At 41.9% G+C, this 24,320-nt stretch overlaps 1 protein-coding gene across 1 annotated transcript in view; it reads left to right on the top strand.

Annotated features, from left to right (window-relative positions):
* LOC147692374 (cytochrome P450 2G1-like) overlaps window positions 1-24,320 on the top strand; it is a 643,102-nt gene that overhangs the window by 352,275 nt on the left and 266,507 nt on the right. The window contains exon 5 of the mRNA XM_086938598.1: window positions 7,579-7,755. Within this exon, the coding sequence (XP_086794724.1) occupies window positions 7,579-7,755 (177 nt within the window). The remainder of the gene's footprint in view (window positions 1-7,578; window positions 7,756-24,320) is intronic.

The following is a 24,320-nucleotide window of genomic DNA, read 5'->3' as shown; positions in this document are numbered from 1 at the left end:
AGATAACTTGGGACACCAGTTTGTTTTATACTCATTCTACTCGTCCAAGAGAGCCATTGCTCTAGTGCCTGTTGCTAGCCTAGTGATAAGGACAAGCGGAAATTGACAGATGGGGCTCCAAGGGCACCGAAGGGGAAAAAATGCCTACTAGGAAGGTGGACGGTGATGGGCTCATTAGAAGCAGTGTAAAAGGCCTACCTAGGTGATTAGGTAAGTGCATGGGCACTGGTTAAGTGATTAAAGAACTGCATAGATCCCCACACCGTAATTGAAAGAGAATAGAGGTATTCCCATGAATGATTGCATAATTGCAGAAATAATGTCTGGCAGATTATACAAATACATTTGTAATGCCTGGTGATTCCATAAGTACACATATGATGTCTGGGGGATTTCCAGAGTACATAGAAACTGCTTAGGTCCTATTATAAGTGCATAGAAACTGCTTTCATGATTCTAGTAGTATTACTGTAGTGTCTAAGTCTTTCAAGGAGTGCAAAAATACTGGCTGAGTGAATATATAAGTGCATATGTAGTATTTGGGTGAGCAAAGGACTTTTAGAAGTTGTTGCTTTGGTGATTCCATACGAAAAAGGGTACTGCCTGGATGATTGTAAAACTACTATGGTAGTGCCTAGGTGATTGCATAAGTGAATGGACACTGGCTAAGTAATTGGAGTACATAGATACTCACAGGATGGTTGCAGCACTGCAAGGCTACTGCCTAGGTGCCTATGTGATTTTATCAGAGAATGGATAGTTCCTTGGTTATTAGAGTAGTACTATTGTGGTACTTGAGTGATTGCATGAGTGCAACAGTAATTCCCGGGGGATTAAGCACTATAAATATAATGCCTGGTTGATTGCATCAGCTAAGGGCTAAAATATGAGGGAGTAAGTGTACATAGGAAATGACTGAGTAATGTTATAAGTGCATTGGTGCTGCCTGGGTGAATTGAAAAGTACTGTCATAGTGCGTCATTGATTGGAGAAGTGTAAAAGGAATACCTAGGTGATTAGATAAGTGCATGGGCACTGGTTAAGTGATTACAGAACTGCATGGATCCCCACATGGTAACTGAAAGAGAACAGAGGTATTACCTAGGTGATTAAATGACTGTCTGGATAATACATGAATGATTGCATAACTTCAGAAGTAAAGTCTGACAGATTATAAGAATACATATGTAATGCCTGGTGAGTCCATAAGTACACAGATAATGTCTGAGGTATTTCAGGAGTACATATAAACTGCTAAGGTGCATGGATACTGCTTCCATGATTCTAGTAGTATTACTGTAATAACTAAGTGTTTCAAGGAGTGCAAAAATAGTGGCTGAGTGAATATATAAGTGCATATGTAGTATATGGATGATCAAAGGACTTTTAGGAGTAGAGGCTGGGTGATTAAACAACTTAAAGGGTAGTGCTTGGGTGATTCCATAAGATAAAGGGTACTGCCTAGCTGATTGTAGAACTACTAGGGAGTGCCTAGGTGATTGCATAAGTGCATGGACACTGGCTAAGTAATTGGAGGAGTACAAAGATACTCACAGGATGGTTGCAGCAGTGCAAGGCTACTGCCTAGGTGATTGTATAGTGCTTGAATGATTAAACCACTGTGTAGCTTAATTCATTCATGATTGAATGATTGCACAAGTAATGCCTTGTTCATTAGAAGACGACATAAGTAATGCCTAGGTGATTGCATGAATAAACAGAGATGGTCTGGGTGATTTGAGAAGTACATTGGAAGTACCTAGGTGATTTCATAAGCGAATGGACAGTGCCTTGGTGATTGGAGTAGTACTATTGTAGTGCTTGAGTGAGTGCAACATCAATGCATGGGGGATTAAGCTGTATAAAAATAATGTCTGTGGATTGCACCAGTTAAAGACTAAAATGTGAGGGATTAGAAGAGTACATAGAAAGTGACTGAATAATTTTATAAGTGCATCACTACTGCCTGGGTGAATTGAAAAGTACTGTCATAGTGCGTCAATGATTGGAGATGTGTAAAAGTACTGCCTAGTTGATTTTATAAGTGCATGGATGCTGCATTCCTGATTAGAGTTGTACTATTGGAGTGTCTAAGTAATTCAAGGACTGCAAAACTAGTGCCTCAGTGATTTCATAAGTGCATTGGAAGCAGCTTGGTGATCGAAAGGCGTCAGGGGTAGAGTCTGGTTGATTGAAGGAATGCAAGGGTGGTGCCTAGGTGATTGCATGAGCGCACACGTAGTTCTTGAATGATTGGAATACTGCATGGGTAATACTTGGGTGATTTTATGAGTGCCGATGTAATGTGTGAAATGCAAAAACAACAGTTGATGGACAGAATGCAGACCAATGTCATACATTCACCCCAGTACAGAGATCTGGGCCTAAATCCATTGTTTTTTTGCTCACCATGCCATTCCAGTTTGAACCCAGCCATATGCAAATCAGTATTGACCCTGTGCCCTTGGGAACAGTCCAGCCCGAACTGCCAAGCCAGGTCCTCCCTGGACTGGAAAAAAGCATCCTAGGACTGGTTTCGGGCTTTCAGCCCTCATCAGTCAGGATAGCTTGATTCCAATGGCATGGAGAGCACGGGACTCACGTCTGAGCATATCCGTCCTACTCGGGGTGGCAAATGCAAAAACAACAGTTGATGGACAGAATGCAGAACAATGTCATACATTCAACCCAGTACATAGATCTGGGCCTATATCCATCGTTTTTCTGCTCACCATGCCGTTGTAGTTTGAACCCAGCCATATGCAAATCAGTCTTGACCCTGTGCCCCATGGGAACAGTCCAGCACGAACTGACAAGCCAGGTCCTCCCTGGACTGGATACAAGCATCCTAGGACCAGTTTCGGGTTTTCAGCCCTCATCAGCCAGGATAGCTTGATTCCAGTGGCATGGAGAGCACAGGACTCACGTCTGAGCATACCTGTCCCACTAGGGGTGACAAATGCAAAAACAACAGTTGATGAGGTAATGTGTGAGTCAGTGGAGGAGTCCAAAGGTACTGCCTCAGTAATTGAATAAATGTATAGCTAATGCATTAGTGATTCAATGACGGAAGAGGTGATGTCAGATGGATTAAGGAGTACATAGATGATACCTGGTGATTGGATGAGTGTAGTCATAAGCTCTGGGGGATTAAGGAGTACATAAGTAATACCTGGATGATTCCATGAGTTAAGGTGTAATATCTGAGGGATTACAGGAGTACATAGGAATTACCTGGATGATTTTATAAGTGCATGGTTAGTAACTGAGTGATTCTATAAGTGCATGGCTAGTAACTGAGTGATTTTATAAGTGCATGGGTACTGGCTAAGTGATTGGATGAATGAATAGATGCTCACAGGGTGATTGGAGGAGTGCAATGGTACTGCTTATGTGATTCAGCCAGTGTATACCTAATGCATTCTTGATTGCATGATTGCACAAGTAATGTCTTGGGGATTAGAGGAATCCATCCATAATGCCCGGTGTTCACATGACTGCACTGGTCATGTATGGGGGATTATAAGAGTACATAGGAAGATCCTGAGTGATTTTACAAGAGCATGGGTACTGCATGAGTGATTAAAATACTACTGTTTTAGTACCTCAATGAGTGAAAAAGTGCAACATCCTGAAAGCATGCATGCATATGTCTGCAACACAACACTGTGCTCACCTGAAAAATTCACATCACAAACTACATCTTTGAAGCAAACAGCAAACATTATATAGCCTATTTCAACTGAACCTCTCTAGAAACTTATAAAAAGTACAGTACTTACTGATACCATATCTCTACTTCTTTTTAAACCACTCTTTTATGCTGCATCTTCATCATTCTGCGACTGCTAACAGTCATGAACCTACCACATTTAAGGGAACAACACGTATTTCTTATACATGATGCACCTTCAAATGTGTACGACATATGAAAATACATATACAAGTAGAAACAGACTTGGTGATTGAAGGAATGCAAGGATAGTGCCTGGGTGATTGTATGGGTACAAGGTTAGTACCATGGCGATTTGAGGAGTGCAAGGGTAGTGCCTATGTGAATAAAGCTGTGTATAGCAAATGCATTCATGATTGCATGACTGCAGAACTAATGTCCGGGAGATTAGAGGAATACATTCATAATGCCTCGTGATTGCATGAGTGCACAGGTAATCTCTGGGGAATTTCAGCCCTACATAGGAAGTGTCTAGGTCGTTTTATAAGTGCATCAACACTGCCTTGGTAACTGAATTATTACTATTGTAGTGTCTGAGTGATTCAAGGAGTGCAAATGTAGTGCCTGGGTAATTTTATAAGTGCATACATATTGCCTGAGTGATCAAAAGACTTCAGGGGTGGAGGCTGGGTGATTTAAGAAGTCCAAAGGAAGTGCATGGCTGATTGCATGACAACAAGAGTAGTGCATACATGATTGAAGGAGTACTAGAGTAGGTCCTGGGTGATTTCATAAGTGCATAAGTAGTACCTGAGATTAAAACTTCACAAACTACACTTCAAACTTCAAACAGACACTGACATTTATGCTAAAAAATTGACATATACCTTTCCACAAACTCACAAAAATTACTCTAATTAATAATATCTCTACAAACATTTCAAACCTCACTTTTAAGCTGCTGCTTTGCCATTCAATAATTACTGATAATGTTACACCTAGCCAAATACAAAACAGGAACCCTTCACATGTCTGTGGTATAAGTCTCATTATATTCCTGAAAGCATGCATGCAGATGTCTGTACCACAACACTATGCACACATCAAAAATTCACAACAAAGTTTGAATGTGAAGCATATGCCAAAATGTATGTGGCATATTTTAACAGTGCCTCTCGAGAGACTTAAAAAAAGTACTCAAATCACTAACCCTTATCTTAACATCTTTTAAACCACACTTTTCTGCTGCATCTTCACCTTTCTACTAATCAAGAACCTACCACATAAAAGCAACAACACATCTTTGTTATGCATCATGCACCTTCAAATGCATAAGACATATGAAAATACACATATACAAGTAGAGACATACTTCAGACGCAAGTCCATGCACACCTTAAAACTTGACAGACTGCCATCCAATTTGAAAGCAACACCTGAAACGATGCAGTATACTACAAATGTACATATACACACACTAAACAACCATAATCAGTAATCCATCTTCCAATATACATGTATTACTATACAAAATATTTTTCAAACAGCATTTAAATACAATGAAATAAACTACAAAACAGATCTCCACATTTAATATTATATTTCAAACATCCCAGTTCTAGTTTTTTTTTTACTTTAAAAATAAAGTTAATACATAATACACCTCACAAATGTATAACTCACCTTCCAAATTGCTTTGTAGAATATGAAATATCACAAACTCATAAAAGATTTTCTTATGCACACAACCGATGTAATGCACTGCTCTCAACAAGGTAAAGCCAGTAATGGCAACCTTTCCCTCTCTTTCTCCACAGAAATAAAGGCAAGTAACAAATCACATTGCTTCCTACATAATTTCAAATTGTAAAACACATTTCTATTGGTTAAACATATTAACCCTTATAAACTGACTTCTAAAAGTTCCCCAACTGCTTCTGGAGTGTTTGGAAGTTGCGATTCCACTGTGCACCCACGCGATGGAACCGCGAATCCATACGGGAGTTAAAAAATATATTACAAATAAAAATACCACTATTTAGTAAGAACACACCACTTCAAAGATAGTACTGATTTGGGAAATTTTACTTTAATAATATATAACATACATATGAATTACAAATCCACATTTTAAAACCACAGATAACATTCAACCCTTACCCACTTCCGGCTAATGCCAGTTTCCATAGCAACATTTCATGGAACATTGAAGTGAACTAACAGGTCACAAGTTCACCATATCTTCAAGTTTAGCACAGAAGCTTACAAATACAAACAGCAGGTGTGGTTGACATTCGCAAGATATCACCTTATCCTAGCTACTGTACCTTTCAAACATTTTTTAATATTCGATCAGAAACATTCTTTTTAAAGAAAGTAACATGCACCCTATTTTTGAATGTACAATGTTCTTAAGCAGCCAATCAATTCTCAACTTTTTTCTAAAACGACATATTTCTCATCATTTTAGATACCTCTCATTCTACCAACTGACTATCTCAGCTACAAACATCTTTTCATTACTTCCACACATCCCTTCAAGATGTTTACAGTATGGATTATTGGAGACAACTATGTTTTCTGGTGCAAAAAGTATGCTGAACATAGAGTTATTGACAAAGACCTGGCTTTGCAACATGAGGATATTAAATGGATCGCATAGAGAGGATTAAAGTGGCACCAATTGTTGCCTTTGGTTAAAACGTTTTTTCATCTCAAACCTCCTGACATCATCATTGTCCACTGTGGTGGCAATGACCTAGGCACATTGACTGGGGTAGGTCTGGAAATGCTATTGAAGGACGCCTTTGCACAGTTCTTGTTGCTTTTGTCTCAAACTGTCTTTATATGCTCTAACATATGCCAAAGACAGAAGTGAAACTGGTCAAATCAATTTTGTCCACAGTTTGAGGAAGCTAGGAAGAATGTTAATAACGCTGTTTCAGCAAACTTCAGAGATCATACAAAGGGGTCCATCTACAACAACAATCTACATTTTGATATGAATGGCATCTATAGAAGTGATGGAGTACATATCACAGATCAAGGAAACAGAGTTTTCCTCAACAACCTAAAGCTGTGCATCTGCACTTACATGTAGTTACAACAATCTCATTCTAAAAACAAGGGCTCTTTTTTAGAGCCACCTTATATCCCAACTGTTAATCTTTCTTTTATGAAACATACATATTCTTTTTTTTTGTCTTGCTTGGAGTCGCAAACCCAAAGTGTTTACACTGAGGGGCTGCGCTGAACTTGATGGAGTCGCGGCCCAAGATCGCGAGAAATAAAATGCCCAGTATTCTTAATACTTAAACTGTGCCTCCAGGACTCCCTCCCCAGAGTCTCAACCATTTCTTTTTTTTTCAAATAAAGAGAGGGGGTCGCATGATCGCATCCCAGCCAGCTGGCCACCTCCTGCGAGAGCAGGCATTGCTTTTGGGCAAGGGGAACTGCTGACATGCACCTCCCCTTGCCCAAAAGCAATCTGCTTTGCTTTTTGGAAGCAAGAGCAGGTTTCTTGCTCTCGCTTTCAAAAAGCAAAGCAGGGTTTGCTATGACAGGGCGGGAGCCCAAGGGAGGTGGTGGTTCCTGGGGCTTGGGGGGGCCCGCAAGGCCCCCCATTAATTGACAAAGGCATGGGGAGGTGGTGGTCCCTGGGACATATACATATATGTGTGATAAGTACAGCTTCACCTGGAGTTTATCATTCTTTTTAGATCATTTTTTGAACACTCGCCTTTCAGAGATATCCCTCCATTTCCAAACTTGGCTGAGCTACATCTGTTCTGGTCTTTACCTACCCAGGGACATCTACACCTGAAATAGTTTTATCCAGGACAAAATTGAGCTGTTCTGAAACTTGCATCATTTTCTTAGCTAATAACGTTTCTTTACATTCACAGCTGTACGATATATTCCCATGGATAATGTACTATCTACCTGGCCCTCACAACAGAATGTTTAAACTTTTCTTGGACTTCGAAGATCTTCTCTTAGACAAGATAAAATTGCATCAAGAAAATTTGGATTGTAGCACTCCACAGGACTTTGTCGACTGTTACCTCATCAGAAAAGAGCAGGTAATGTGGCAATCAATACTTACTTTTTTAATAATTGTTTCTAGATTTGCTTTCCTTCTATTTTTTACGCTGACAAGTATTTATTGCTTGAGGATTTTAACTAGTATGAAGAAAATACAGAAGACAGTGAAGTCACTCAATTGTCAGTGAACCTGGGAATAGTTGAATTGTCACAAAAGGTTTGTGGGCCGACACGTTGCCGGCTGTATTCTAGATCTAATATTTAGTAACAGCCACAGGACAAATACAGATTCACCTACGCTACTTATTTAGACACATCATTTTCTTATTAATTTCGAAATCACACTGTCTAAATATTACAGTACTTTCTTTGCTTTCCTCCTATTATTGAGGCTGACAAAAATATTTTGCTTGGGGCTTTTAACTAGCATGAGGAAAATGCAGAAGGCAGTGAAGTCACACAATTGACTGTGAACCTAGGAACAGTTGAATTGTCACAAAAGGTTTGTGGTCCGACGCATGTTGCTGGCTGTATGCTAGATCTAATATTTATTAACAGCAACCGGATAAGGCAGATTCACCTACACCACTTATTTAGACACATAATTTTCTTAATAATTTCTAAAACATACTGTTTAATATTCCAAAAGTTTCATGGTTGAGAAGTAACTAACTGTTGCCCAGGTCAAACTGAGGCTTGCTTAACATTTCAGGATTTGGCAGAGATTACAGACATTAATAAGGCTTCAGCAAGGCTTCATAAGTCTTTGACTAGTGCCCCGTACATTGTTGCCCATTTTAAATCTCTTAAACTGAGGCAAACACCAGAATACCTTTTATAATGTTGAGTTTAAATGAGCGAGACAAGGGTGTAATAAACTTGAGAGGGCATGGCATAGATCCCAATCTTAACATGACAAACTCTCTTACAATCACTCTTTAAGTATTTATCATAAACACCTAAGGGATACAAGTAGGAGCATCTTAGGTGATAAGATTCAGAGGTCTGGCGCTTCTGCTAAAGATATATTTTATACACTAAAAGAATGCTCACAGCCCAGCTCTTGCAGCCTACCTTTCACTGTCTCTCTGGAACTGTTTGAATGATTGGCACTTCATTTTCTACATAAGATTAATAAAACATATCAGATGGCACATCGACCCAGCAAAGCTCAGTCCCTCCTTCCACCTCCTGTTACACTGTGTCAGCTGGGAAGGCTTCATATAATTTCTGCTGAGGAGGTTGGGATCTGAATTCCTCAGTAAAGGCTGGGTCACTTGGCAATCCACATCCAGCCTATCTGTTCTTATCTTTGTGCAATATTTTACCAACGTTTTCAATCTTTCACTAAGTACTGTCAATCTGCCAGGATCCTGGAAACATGCCTATTTCTCCCCTATTTAGAAATAAACCCACCAGAGATCCTGCCAACCTCTCTAACTATTGCCCAATCTCGCTGTTGACATTCCACATCAAAATTATTGAGAAAATGATCAGTAAGCAATTGTATCAATACTTAGACACCAACCACATATTGGCCACCCAGGTTTTACAGTAGCTATAGCACAGAAACCACTCTTTAGGCAGTCACTGATGCTATCAAGACCAGCCTGGATGAAGGATTTTCTCCTGCACTTATATTAATAGTCTGTCTCATGCCTCTGTGAATGCTATCATGTGTAGAGATACTGTGGCCCATCTTAACTTATGCAGTGGGAGACAAATACAATATTCCGATCCATTTCATACAATTGTGCCCCAGCTGCATCCGGAGCTTTACATCATAAAGATAATCCCACCAGACTGAGTCAAAAGCCTTCTCCAGGTAAATTGACATAATGGTAGTATGAGGTGAACCAACACGTCTCGGTCGAATAAGACATGGTGACTTCTATATAGGTTCAGAGATGTGCTCCTCACAGGTTTAAACCATTCTGATCACAATGGAATAATTTCGGCTTATAGGGTAATAATCACATAGCCAAGACTTTGCTGAGGATCTTAAAATATGTGTTTAACGTGGTATGTAAGGGACAAAATTGCAGAGAGTTTTGGTCTTTGGTCTTTGGTAGCGGATAATTATGGTTTCTCTGATGGACTAAGGCTGAGAACACTTCTGTTAAGATTCGGAATTCTGAGCATCCAGCTGAGGGGCCAGGGATTCCACAAATGCAGCACAACATTCTGCTGGGAGCCCACCTGACCCTGGGGTCTTCCCATTAGCCATACCTTTGATGGATGTTTCAACCTCCTGGATGGATATTGGGCCGCCACGCTCCTCTCACGCTGCCTGGGTGATCTCCTGTTGGGCAGCCTCCCTAAAAAAGTCACCACGCCACCCACATCTATCAGTTTTGGCTGCCTCTACAGAGATTCATAGTATTCCTGAAACTCTTTGTTGATCTCAACAGAGGCATAAAGCAGTGTGTCATGCCCTTAAGGGACCTCAGTGATGGGCGTCCCCTGGGATTCAGTTCCAACAAGCCATGGCAGTAAACTACAAGGATTTATTAAAGGTGTGACAGTGAGTGCAAGTGCTCAATTGTCTCATTGTACAGTTCTCTGGCGTCCCAGATCCTGGTCTGGCTACCCTCATCTGGTCCCACCTCATTATCTAGTTTATGTGGTCCTGGCTAGGCAGAGTAGCATGGTATTAAGTTCATGGGAGCAGTCCATCCCAAACTCCCAAGCCAGATACTCCCTGGAACAGAAACAAACACCCAGGGACCAGTTTGAGGGTTTCTCCCCTAATCAACCAGTGGCACAGCAAGCAAGGGACCCATATCTGGGCATACCCTCGGACACTTAGGGCAAACATAGCAAGCACAACAAGATGATGGATGGAGAGCTGAAACTTTTCAACCACTCACCCCCAGTCAAGAGATCTGGCTTTAATCCATCATTTTTTTGCTCAAATTGCAACCCCAGTTTGGACTCAGTCATATGCAAATCAGTCTCGACCCTGTTCCTCATGAGAACAGTCCAGCCCGAACTGACAGGCCAGGTCCTCCCTGGACCAGAAACAAGCATACTGGGACTGGCTTTAGGGTTTCACCGCTCATCATCCAGGCTAGCGTAAATCCAGTTGCACAGCAAGCAAGGAACCCATGTCCGGGCATACCCATGGCTACTTGGGGAGATCGTAGAAAAATAAACAAAATGAAGGACAGAGTGCTGACACTTTGCAACCATTCACCTCAGTCAGATGATGTGGGTTTAATCCATCATTCTTTTGATCACACTGCCTCCTCAGTTTTGATCAAGCCACATCCAAATCTGTCTTGACCCCGTTTGTCATAGTAATAGTGCAGCCCAAACTGCCAAGTCAAGTTCTCCCTTGACCAGAAACAAGCATCCTGGGTCTGGTTTCCAGGTTTCACTTCTCATCAGCCAGGCTAGTGTGAATCCAGTGGCACAGCGAGCAAGGACCCATGTCTGGGCTAACCCTTGGCCACTCAGGGCAAACATAGCAAACACAAGATGATGGGCGGAGTGATGAAACTTTTCAGATAATTACCTCCAGTCGAGAGATCTTGGATTAACATTGTTCTTTTGCTCACTATGCCACCCCAGTTTGGAGCTAGCCATAAGCAAATCAGTCTAGACCCTGTCCACATGGGAACAGTCCAGCTGGAACTGCAAAGCCAGGAGCTCCCTGAACCGTAAACAAACATCCTGTGGCCCGTTTCGGGGTTTCACCCCTCATTGAGCAGGCTAGCTTGAATCCAGTGGAACAGGGAGCAAGGGGCCCATGTTTGGGCACACCCTTAACCAGTTAGCGCAAAGATAGCAAAATCAAGAAGATGATGGATGGAGTGCTGAAACCTTTCAACCACTCACCTTCAGTTAATAGATATGGGTTTAAACCATCATTATTTTGCATAATATGCCATCCCTGTTTCGACCTAGTCAGGTGCAAATCAGTCTTGACCTTGTTCCTTGTGGGAACAGTCCAGCCTGAACTGCCAAGCCAGGTCCTTCCTGGACTCGAAACAAGCATCCTGGTATCAATTTTGGGGCTTCTCCCCGTGTCATACAGGCTAGCTTGAAACCAGTGGCTCAGCGAGCAAGGGACCTATGTCTGGGTATAACCTTGGCCACTTAGACGAGCATTGCAAACACAACAAGATGATGGATGGAGTGCACAAACTTTTCAATCACTCACCTCCAATCAAGATATATTTTGCTTGCTATGCCAATCTAATTTGGGGCTAGCCACGTGCAAACCATTCTTGACCCTGATCTCATTGGGAACAGTCCAGCTGGAACTGCAAAGCCAGGTCCTCTCTGGACCAAAAATAAGCATCCTGGGACCAGTTCCAGGGTTTCACCCCTCATCAGGCAAACTAGCTTGAATCCAGTGGAACAGCAAGCAAGGGACCCATGTTTGGGCATACCCTTGGCCACTTAGACAACCATAGCAAACACAACAACAAGATGATGGATGGAGTGGACAAACTTTTCAACCACTCACCTCCAGACAAGTGCTCTGGGTTCAACCCATTGTTCTTTTGCTCACTACTCCACCTCAGTTTGGTCCTAGTCATATGCAAATCAGGCTTGACCCTATTCGTCATGGGAACAGTCAAGCCTGAACTGCTAAGCCAGGTCCTCCCTGGAACCAAAACAAGCATCCTATGGACCCTTTTTGAGGTTTCACCAATCATCAGCCAGGCCAGCTTGAATCTGGTGGAACAGCAAGTAAGGGACTCACGTCTGGGGTGTGTTACCGCTACAACGCATCTTTTACAACGTAATGCTGTTACAACGCAGCTATTACATCGCAAATACCATTACAATGCATGCCATTACAACGCATGGCATTACATAGCAGATGGTATTACAACGCATACCATTACATCGTAAGTATTGGTAAGTATTTAATTTTTTTTTAATTTTATTTAATATGTTATTATTGATTTAATTATTATTAATTATAAAAAAATATTTATTTCGTTTTTAAATATTATAAATTAAATATATTAATTTAAGTATTTTTTAAAATAATTATGAGTATAGGAGTATATGTTTTGGGGTACTGATGTATATGTTTTGGGGTGTTTGTGTATTTTTAGGTTTTAGGGCAGGGTTTGGGTTTTGGGGTACAGGGGTGTTTTTAGGTTTTAGGGCAGTGTTTGGGTTTTGGGGTACAGGGGTGTTTTTAGGTTTTAGGGCAGTGTTTGGGTTTTGGGGTACAGGGGTGTTTTTAGGTTTTAGAGCAGTGTTTGGGTTTTGGGGTACAGGGGTGTTTTTAGGTTTTAGGGCAGTGTTTGGGTTTTGGGGTACAGGGGTGTTTTTAGGTTTTAGGGTAGGGTTTGGGTTTTGGGGTACAGGGGTGTTTTTAGGTTTTAGGGCAGGGTTTGGGTTTTGGGGTACAGGGGTGTTTTTAGGTTTTAGGGTAGTGTTTGGGTTTTGGGGTACAGGGGTGTTTTTAGGTTTTAGGGCAGGGTTTGGGTTTTGGGGTACAGGGGTGTTTTTAGGTTTTAGGGCAGTGTTTGGGTTTTGGGGTACAGGGGTGTTTTTAGGTTTTAGGGCAGTGTTTGGGTTTTGGGGTACAGGGGTGTTTTTAGGTTTTAGAGCAGTGTTTGGGTTTTGGGGTACAGGGGTGTTTTTAGGTTTTAGGGCAGTGTTTGGGTTTTGGGGTACAGGGGTGTTTTTAGGTTTTAGGGTAGGGTTTGGGTTTTGGGGTACAGGGGTGTTTTTAGGTTTTAGGGCAGGGTTTGGGTTTTGGGGTACAGGGGTGTTTTTAGGTTTTAGGGCAGTGTTTGGGTTTTGGGGTACAGGGGTGTTTTTAGGTTTTAGGGCAGTGTTTGGGTTTTGGGGTACAGGGGTATTTCGACTTTATATAAATTAAATTAATTAAATTAATTTTATTTAATTTAATTAAATTAATAACAATATTTACAATTATTAATTTAATTGTATTAATAAACGATTATAATTAAATTATATTATTTAAAAATGTTTAATTAATTAAATTCTTTTAATTTTATTAATTGTAATTATATTATGTATTATTTATAACTTAATTAAATTATAATTATATTTATTGTAATTATTTGCATTATATTATTTTCAATTTAATAATTTTTTATATATCATTAATTATATTATTTTAAATATATTAAATTAATATATTATTTATTTAATTGTATTAATACACGATTATAATTAAATTATATTATTTAAAAATGTTTAATTGATTAAATTCTTTTAATTTTATTAATTATAATTATATTATGTATTATTTATAACTTAATTAAATTATAATTATATTTATTGTAATTAATTACATTATATTATTTTCTATTTATTAATTTTTTATATATCATTAATTATATTATTTTAAATTACTATAATTAAATTAATTACTGTTTTAAAAATGTTATATTATTTTTATTATTTTAAATTAATTTAATTAACTTTATTACATTTTTAAAAAAAAAGATATACTTACCAATACTTACGATGTAATGGTATGCGTTGTAATACCATCTGCTATGTAATGCCATGCGTTGTAATGGCATGCATTGTAATGGTATTTGCGATGTAAAAATCGCGTTGTAACGGAACGCGTTGTAAAACATCGCGTTGTACTGACACCAATCCCACGTCTGGGCATACCCTTGACCACTTAGGGTAAACATGGCAAACACAACAAGATGATGAACGGAGTGATTTAGTCTTTAGCTAACTATGCCATTGCAGTTTGGACCTAACCCTATGAAAATCAGTTTTCCCCTTTTCAATATGGCAAATGTCCAGACCTAAATCCAGGTCCCCTTGGAACTGGAAACAAGCATCCTGGGACTAGTTTCAGACTTTTATCTCTCGACAGCCAGGCTAGCTTGAATACAGTGCCCAGCGAGCAAATGACCCACATTTGGGCATACCATTTGCCACTAAGTGAGAACATAGTACACACAACAAGATGATAAATGGAGTGCTGAAACTTTTCAACCAGTCACCCCAGGCAAGACATTTGGGTTAAATGTATTGTTATTTTGTTCACTTTGCCACTCCAGTTTGGATCTAGCCATTTGCAAATGTTTATTGACCTTGTTCCTCATGGGACCAGTACATCCTAAGCTGCCAAACCAGGTCTTCCCTGGACTGGAAATGAGCATCCTAGGACAGGCTTTGGGGTTCCACTCCTCAACAACTAGGTTAGTATGAACCCAGTGGCACAGCGAACAAGGGGCTCACTTCTGTGCATACCCATGGCCACCTAGGGTGAGCACAGCAAACACAATTGGATGAAGGACAGAGTTCTGAACATTTTCAACAACTCACCATCAGTCAATAGATCTGGGTTTAATCAATCATACTTTTGCTCTCTATGCCACCTCAGTTTGGACCAAGCCATATGCAAATCAGTCTAGACCCTATTCCTCATGGGAGTAGTACACCCAGAACTGCCAAGACAGGCCCTTACTGGACTGTAAACTAGTATCCTTGGGCTGGTTTTAGGGTTTCACCCCTCATCAGCCAGGCTAGCTTGAATCCAGTGGCGCAACAAACAAGGGACCCACGTCTGGGCATACTCTTGGCCAGTTAGGGCGAACATAGCAAACACAACCATATGAATGGAAGAGTGCTTAAACTTTTCAACCACTCATCCCAAGTCAAAAGAGCTGGGTTTTATCTATCATTCTTTTGCTCACTATGCCACCTGCGATTTGAACTTAGCCATGTGCAAATCAGTCTTGACCCATTTTCTCATTGGAACTGTACAGCCCAAACTGCCAAGCCAGGTCCTTCCTGGACCGGAAACAAGCATCCTGTGTCTAGTTTCACTGCTTCAGCCCTCATCAACCAAGACTAACTTGAATCCAGTGGCACAGTGAGCAAGGGAACCACTTCTGGGCATACCTTTGGCCACTTATGGCAAACATAGAAAACACAAGGAGGTGATACACGGAGCTCTTAAACTTTTCAGACACTCACCCCCAGTCACAGATCTGTGTTGAATCCATCTTCCCTCTTTTGCGCACCTCACCACCCCAGGTCAAACCCAGCTATAAGCAAATAAGTCTTGGCCCTGTTTCTTATGGGAACATTCCAGCCAGAACTGCCAAGCCAGGTGGTCCTTGGACCGGAAGAAAGCATCCTGAGACCGGTTTTGGGGTTACACCCCACATCAGCCAGGCTAACTTGAATCCAGTGGCAAAGTGAGCAAGGTATCCATGTATGGGCATATCCTGCCAACTGAGGGCAATCAAAGCAAACACAAGGAGATGATGGACGGAGCGCTAAAACATTTCAGGCACTCACCCCCAGTCACAGATCTGGGTTGAATCCATCATTGTTCTTTAGCTAACTTCACTACCCCAGTTCAGACCCAGCTATAAGCAAATCAGTCGTGGTCCTGTTCCTTATGGGGACAGTAGAGCGCGAACTGCCAAGCCAGGACTTACCTGGACCGGAAAAAAGCATCCTGGGACCAGTTTCAGGGTAACACCGCTTTTCAGCCAGGCTAGTTTGAATCCAGTCGCAAAGTGTGCAAGAGACCCACATCCGGGCATACCCTGCCATCTTAGGTCATGCAAAGCAAACACACGGATATGGTAAAATGGAGCGCTGAAACCTTTCAAACACTCACCCCCAGTTACAGATCTGGGTTGAATCCATCATCGTTCTTTAGCTCACTTATCCACCCCAGTTCAGACCCAGCCATAAGCAAATCAGTCATGATCATGTTACTTATGGGAACAGTCCAGCCCGAACTGCTAAGCCAGGTCGTTCCGGGATTGGAAACAAGTATTCTGGGACAGTTTTCGGGGTAACACCCATCATCAGCCAGGCTAGCTTGAATCCAGTGCAAAATGAGCAAGGGACCTATATCTGGGCATACCAAATGATGGATGGAGTGCTGACACTTTTCAACCACCCTGACTCACCCTCTGGGTTATCCAGGTTCAAGAAGCATCAGGCTCATCACAGAAGTGGGTTTTCACATTTAATACAATCTGTAATGAGGCTGGAAAAATGAGATAGTATTGCAGTATGGCCTCTCAGAGAGCCTGCTTGACTTCTGAAAAGGAGTACAACGTTATATCCGATCCCTCCATTTCCTCAGGGAGACCCACTACTCTAATATTGTTTTGCCATTTTTTTTCCTTCTGGGTCTTCTGCTTGCATTCTACGGTGTGCACTCTACCTGTGAGGTCCTCTACTTTGCAGTCCAGTGCTTTCAGTTCAGGCTGCAGCTCATTCAGGGAAGTTGTAACAGTGCTCACCTGGTTTGCCAGTTTACAATGCTCCACTTGAAGCAGCCCCTGCGCCACTGAACTATATAAATTTATTGTTGAAGAGTCAGCTTGTTATCGGCTATGGCGGCCAATACTCTATCAAAGTTTAACTGCATAGATGACTTCGGGGCATCTCAGCTGCCTATCATTATCGCCGGAGGGGGGAGGATTCCTCTGTACTAGACAGCGCTGTCGATCGGTTGTCCTTTGGTTTACCCATAGTAGTTCACTCATTAGTCACCTCAATAGAGGTCTTTAAACCTAGGGTCAACAGCAATGTCTCCCACAGTCCAAGTAAAATCCCAGTCTCTCCTGGGCGATATGCATCAGTACGACCCAATTGCGGTAGGTTCACCCTGTACTCTGCAGTGGTCCCATCAGAGGACTGCAGCCTAAATATCTGTTCCTTGCTTATAACATCTGTTACTGAAATACATATACAATATGAATGTTAGAAGGAACCAATTTGATACTTGCCACCTCCCACTGAGTGATCTCCGACCGCTCCAAATTTCAAAAGCCTCTCCATGGATAAGCCAGACCACTCACTCCCAAGTTCATCTATCCGAGCCATTGTACCATATTTTGTAGTAAGGGAGGGCACTGAGCTGAAAAGCACCACAGGGTTCAAACCCTCTATCCAGCAGTCCCTTCACTTACTTACGTATATGCAGATACCTACTGTCAACAAGGCTGGTGTGAACTCACAGTGGCAGGCACTGCACTGTCCAGTGAATCATCCTCTCTGTGCTGCAGTCCCCAAAAAAGCGTGTTTTGCCCACAGCATAGTTGGTATGGTTATGCATCTGCTCATTGCTCTCCATCATGGCCCTCTTAGTTTGTCTCCACTGTGTGTCTGAAAGCTTCTCACCAGGCCAAGCCACGGGTCTGTGGCCTCTACCCTGCAAAAGTCACAAGGAGGGCCCCAGAGGCAGAGTCTCTTTGACTCAACCCGGGGGCACCCTGTAGTACCCATCAGTGAGGAATCCGAGGGCCACCATCTCTGCCGCCTATGTCCCAGCAGCCAGTGGACTACCAATTTAAAGAGGAAGGGGGTGCGCCCACTGGTCCCTGGGGGCCCCACAGCATACAGGGCACTTACTGGGTGACTCCTGGACAAATCTTCAGTCCCCCCGACTCCGTTGCTTCCCCAAGGCCATTAGTTTGCTCAGGGGTGGGTCTGGGATACATGCCTCTACCTGGGTTCTTCACCAGGTGGTCCCTGTGGCATTCTACAACCCTCCCTCACTCCCAAATGGGATCCACTGGCCTGCACCATTCGCCTCACTGCTTCGGCACCCATTTCAGGGTCGGCGTTCAGCTCCTCCTCTTGCAGTCAGCTTTGGCTCCACCTCAGGCCATGAGACTGGGCTCCTCTTGTAGCGCCTGCTTCACGCATCACCTGCAGCAGCATCGACTTTGCGCTGCCATCCTACTCACTCTTTACCTCTGTCTGTATCTTCTTCTTGTCCACTGTCTTGGCCGACGGCCTTTGTATCCTGTCAGCGCTCTCATCCAGGCCTGTCTCACAATAGTGCTGCCATTTTGTGAGACTCAGGTAAGTAGCACTTTGGTACCCTGATGTCCACCACGGCTAGCAGTTTGATCCTGCAGTGCCCAAAGTTCTTCTTAGGTGTTTTCCTGATCACCCTCACATAAATGGCAAACATTCCTTAACCTGGGCCAAGGGTATAGTCATGATCATTGGACTGGTGCGGAGCAGCAAACTCATGCATCTGCCAGATCAGCTCATATGCCACACCCCACTTGATAACCAAAACTTAATAACCAAAACTGTTATATAAAAAAGAGAACAGAAACCTTCACAAACACGGTTTGCTTGTATTAGTTATGTGTAATGATGAATAAATAAGGTTATATTGTTTACCATATGATACACGTCATGTTTAATGTTCATGTGTATATATTTTTCAAATTTGACATACGCATGTGCCTAATGATGGAGTCACTCTATTCATTGAAAAAACACGGTGGAGGATTCTGTCCACTTTTTTTTAGAGATGCACTTCACATAAGTGGTTATCAATTAAACATAACAGCTTTAGTTAATACGTTTGGGTTATAAAGTGATGGTCACTATTGGGGTTTTTGTGATCTTCTGATCACTTATCCCTGAGGAAGGACAGCTTGCCCAAAATGCATTGGGTGTACAGTCCATGTCGAGTTATGATGAATGGTGGACCACTATGTGTGTTACAGAGAAGCCAGGTCAAGCATCTGCATGAACCTGTATGTTGAAACTTTGAAGAGTGGAAAAACATATGGATTAAAAGGAGTATTCATGAATTAAATAAGAATATGCAGTTTGTACTTGTTGTCTGTATTAATTCCGTTTTGGTGGCTCTGCATCCTGTATCTAGGGGACCTGACGATGCTCCAGAATGGTTCTCTGGTCATGCTCTCCTTACTATGGTATTAGATACAGATAGGAGTAATCAAACATTAGCAACAATTAACATAGTTGAATTGTTCATATTGTCTACCATTCTAAAATGCTGATTAGAGTAACATGTGTCATCTTTCAAATGGTCACAACTTATGCATTTTGTGCAAGAATACAATCATTTCCATAAATATTTGAGAAGGCATTGTCGTATCTTTCTTGTGTTTACCTTGGGTGTGCAAGAGTAACCAAACAATGGAAGTTGGATATGTTTCCACAAATTCCTTGGCATTCAGAGTGCCATGTTTGAGGTACCCAATAACATATATTACCCTATTTGGTTCAGGGGTTGTATGTGGTACTGTGAGCTAGCTGAAACCCACCAACCCATATGAATGGTCTACGTGGACTAAGTCTCTAGACTATGATGTTTGTATTGGTCTAAAACACAGTCCTGCTGTATTTGTAGAAACAGTATAACATTGTGCCACCGTTTTAGCCCAGGCACTTATTTATTGGATCTCCTGAGTAGTTTTCTTGTGTAAGCCCAGGGCTCCTTTTTCACCTCTACAAGGAAACACCAGTGGTGAGAAGGATGTATCCTCCTCAGCTTAAACGGAAGCACCTATTTATGTTGCTAGGTTAGTTTAAGCTTGAACCTTTAAAAAGGATCCTCCACTATACTGTGAGATTTCTTGGAATTCCATTAATTATATATGGCGTTAGCAGTCAATATGCCTGTATATTGCAGAAAGGTAGTGACTGCTCACTTAACAGCACATGGGCTCATCAATAGTGGGGGAGATGTTATCATGATTGAGGCACACAAAGCTTATAAATGTGAAGTCTACAATCCTGGGTAAACTTTTCTGCAGTCTATACAAACCTTTCATAAATAATTGAAGCAGCAGAACCGCCTACTTATAGACCTTATGAACATGTAGAAATACCATTAACATAACAGGAATATCTAAGTTGACTCGAGGATGCCTTCCACACACACTACAATATGTAATACTAGGTCCTCCCAGTGATGACAAGGCAAACAGGCCATTTTAGCTGACTACACACCATATCCTAATACAGGTGCGTTAAATAATTGCAAACTGTTAAGTCTTTACACTAACTTAGTTAGACTTCATTGACGTCAAATGCAGTTTGTTATATGTTCAGTAACAACTTCCCCAGCAAAGGCTGTTAAAGATGGACAGCCACAGTTAGCTGTGACTTCCATTATTCCAGTACCAATAATACCATTATGGGCAAAATATCAACCAAAAGGGAGGAAACTCCAAATTGGATAGCACAAAAAAGAAGTCAGCCTGAAGCAGTGTTTCCCCATACGTAGTCACAAGATAAATTTAGATTCCACCATTTTAAGATTGTGCGACGTGGGGTATGGGTTTTGCTGCCATACATACCATAACACACAACACTCCATCAAATACAATTTTGCCTGAAGCAGCTATAACAAATCCAAAATGATTACACTGTGGCCCATGTCCTAGAATTAAGAAGGAAATTAATTGGCAACGTTGCCACACTTTCTTTAATGATTTTAAGTAACATTAAAGGGGGGGGCAGCAGCATTGGCAATACTGAAACAGCCCGTGACTATTCCTGATGTGAATGAGGAACATGAATTACCAGAAATTATTTCCGAACACCACTCTACCCTCGGACATGATAGCTTGGGATCTGGGCCTGAGAAGCCACGACTTACAACTAAATCTGAATCAGACACCCCCAAGCAGATACCTGAGTCTTCTAAAAACACTGGGAAAAAAATAACCAAAAGATAAACAGAAAACATGAAGTGGTTTTTCCCACCAGGACTCCACTGAAAGATTCTATATTTTACATAACTGTGATACAACTAAACAGCCTGATATGTATCAGTATTCTGATACATGTTCCTCTTGGTCTTTCCAGTACTCTTCAGACAGACAGTCACAGAGAAGGAGATGAGGCGAAGAAAAACAGGATGAGTATGTAAAACAGAAAAGATCCTACACAGCTCCTCTGATGTCATCATAAAAATAGAGACAATTCTGCAGCAAAAACAAACACTTTCAAAAGAAGTTAGTGGCAAGAATTTGTACTAAAAATGCCACAAATACTTAGGACACTTCTATGCAACAAGACATGGACAAAAACACTGCTCAACAGCCCAGCAGGGGTCTCATTGCAAATGGTTTCGAATACTCAGGGGTCACAATACTTTGGCTGACTCTTCAAAAGTTTCTGGTGGCAAAAGCGACTCATGATTATATTCAAGTGGAAACTCCACATCAGTGGCTGAGCCTTCCCGACAGGCTTTATGATTTGGATATCCACATCCAGAGTGATATACCATGTACAATTAAAGTCATATTCTGGAAGAAATTGTCTACTGCTTATGACATTCTTTTGGCTGAGGTAGATTGTTCACCTGAGTTTGTTAGAGAAGTCCCACAGGGGAGGAGGTAATATTACCATCCTTTTCAGTTCTTCCTCCCAGGGAAGGTAAATAAGTGTACACCACTGAATAGGATCTTTCACAGTCCTCAGCATTATATCACAATTATGCAAGCTGTGCTAAAGACTCCCTTATCATATTATACCCATAACATCCAGACCATAAGTGCAACCAGAATATCCTATTAAGCATCAAGCTAGACAACCTGTTGGGGAAATTCTTTCGCAAATAGAATATCAGACGTGATTGAGCCTTGGATCTGTCCAATGAATAATCCTCCAGGAATTCAAACAGTTATATACACACCTTTGCTATACAAAATTCACATAGCAAAGCTTTAATGAACAACATTGTTCGTACAAAATACAAAACTTCATTTGACATTTCCAATGAAGTTTTCTGTAAAAATATAGCACCTGAAAGCAGAGCTCCCCCTACCCTGAAAGAGATCCATCTTCTTGCACTAATAAGTCCTAATATAAGTACATCCCAGCTGGAGACTTCTGATGCTGAACAGCCACGTGTGCCTGTTTCTATTTTGCCACCAAACAATGAAATGATATATTATCAACGGCTTTTGGAGATGCCAATGTATTCTTCCTTTGCCTAATGAGGTTCCTGCATTTGTTCAGACTGTCTCTGGTTACTTTGCCAAAATTGATGAATTGTCTTCAGATTATTGACATACGTGTTTGCACAGTGCTTATACACCGCTCTCTAGGATTAAACAGATAGATTTGATTCCTTCATGCTAGTACCTTTGGATTTTCCTTTCCGTGGTTTTACTCTTCATCTGGATTGGATTTGTTACAGTGTTTTCTCTGCTTCTAAACGGACACCATCTCCCAGTACGTTCTTTACCAGACTAGGTAACTGAATTACTTAAGCCGCATTATTCTTCACATAAAGTTCAAAAAGACTTGGCCCTTGTGAACATTATTGCATTTCCTGTCCTTGATGTTGTTGCTTGAGAAAGGTCCCATATGACATTTTTGGTCCCACAAAAACTTCACAAGCTCCATATATTTTTTTAATTGCAATGAATGACATAATAACTTCTGGTGTGATTTCTAATGAATGGGTCATTGTGACTGTATAAAACTTGTTAACTAAATTAGAATCCTATACGGTGTTCGAAAATGAGGATTTGTATTTCAATTCTTCAAATTATGGAAAAATGTTTTGTAAACATGGGTGGAGTTCATGGAGTTCTGAACTCCTCGAATTGCAAAGAAATCTCTGCTGCGCTACGCAGAGCTCTGAAAGCCAGTGGAGTGCATTAGATGAATGCAGTTCACGTGATTTTCAGCACCAGGTGTTTGTCTACACGGTGCAATCATCACAACCAGCACCATGCACAGTGTAATCTGGTGCTCCTTCCTTTCTGCTGCAAGTGTAGATTTTTTACTCTACTGGTAGCTTTCTCAATGCAAACGGATGGTTTCTCAATGTGAGCAGTTGTGAGTATATGCAGCCATTCACAATGAGAAATCTGATTGCCTGTGTTTTGAAATCTCACAAGGAGATTTATTTTCCACGCTTGCCCTCACCAACTTGACGATGACGCAAGCAAAGAAAAATCTCGCCAGGAGGTGGATTTTCCTAGCTTGTGCTACCCAACTTTACATTGATGAACGTGAGCAAGGAAAAAACTCAGCTGAGCTATGCGGAGCAAAGTTTTTTGTCACTCCGCAAGCGCCACGTAATGCTGAGTGCAGTAAACTCTGCAAACTTCACGAGCAGAGCAGAATTCACCGCTCAGGAGTATTGTTTTGTTATCTTCATTATGCTCATCATTACCTACACAGAGATTGTACACCACATGCTTTTTTTAACTATACACAATGGGACACACTGACAAGCACTGAGGCACTTTCAAGGCTCTTCTGGTCGCTAACCCTGCAATTACAGCGGCACTCCCTGAACCCGCCAGGACCCAGCAGGACTTTGCAGGACGACTCGCCGCACCCGCTCCGCGGGTGCCGCTTCGCTGCTTTGGACACAGGCTACCGGGTGAGTCCGGTCAGCGGGGCTGCGAGCGTGCAGGGGACTCCATTGCCCAGGAGTCCCTGCTAGACCATTGCTGACATCCGGTCCGCTCTCCCTGCTGCCGCCCCCCGCCCTCCGCCGCATAAGAACTCCATTCTCCTCTTCATCTGCGGGACACACTGACAAGCACTGAGGCACTTTCAAGGCTCTTCTGGTCGCTAACCCTGCAATTACAGCGGCACTCCCTGAACCCGCCAGGACCCAGCAGGACTTTGCAGGACGACTCGCCGCACCCGCTCCGCGGGTGCCGCTTCGCTGCTTTGGACACAGGCTACCGGGTGAGTGCGGTCAGCGGGGCTGCGAGCGTGCAGGGGACTCCATTGCCCAGGAGTCCCTGCTAGACCATTGCTGACATCCGGTCCGCTCTCCCTGCTGCCGCCCCCCGCCCTCCGCCGCATAAGAACTCCATTCTCCTCTTCATCTGCGGGACACACTGACAAG

This window comes from Lissotriton vulgaris, chromosome 9 (genome assembly GCF_964263255.1).
Source record: "Lissotriton vulgaris chromosome 9, aLisVul1.2, whole genome shotgun sequence".
Lineage (NCBI taxonomy): Eukaryota > Metazoa > Chordata > Amphibia > Caudata > Salamandridae > Lissotriton > Lissotriton vulgaris.
The sequence above is the reverse complement of the archived record's forward strand: the minus strand, read 5'-3'. Positions and strand labels throughout refer to the sequence as shown.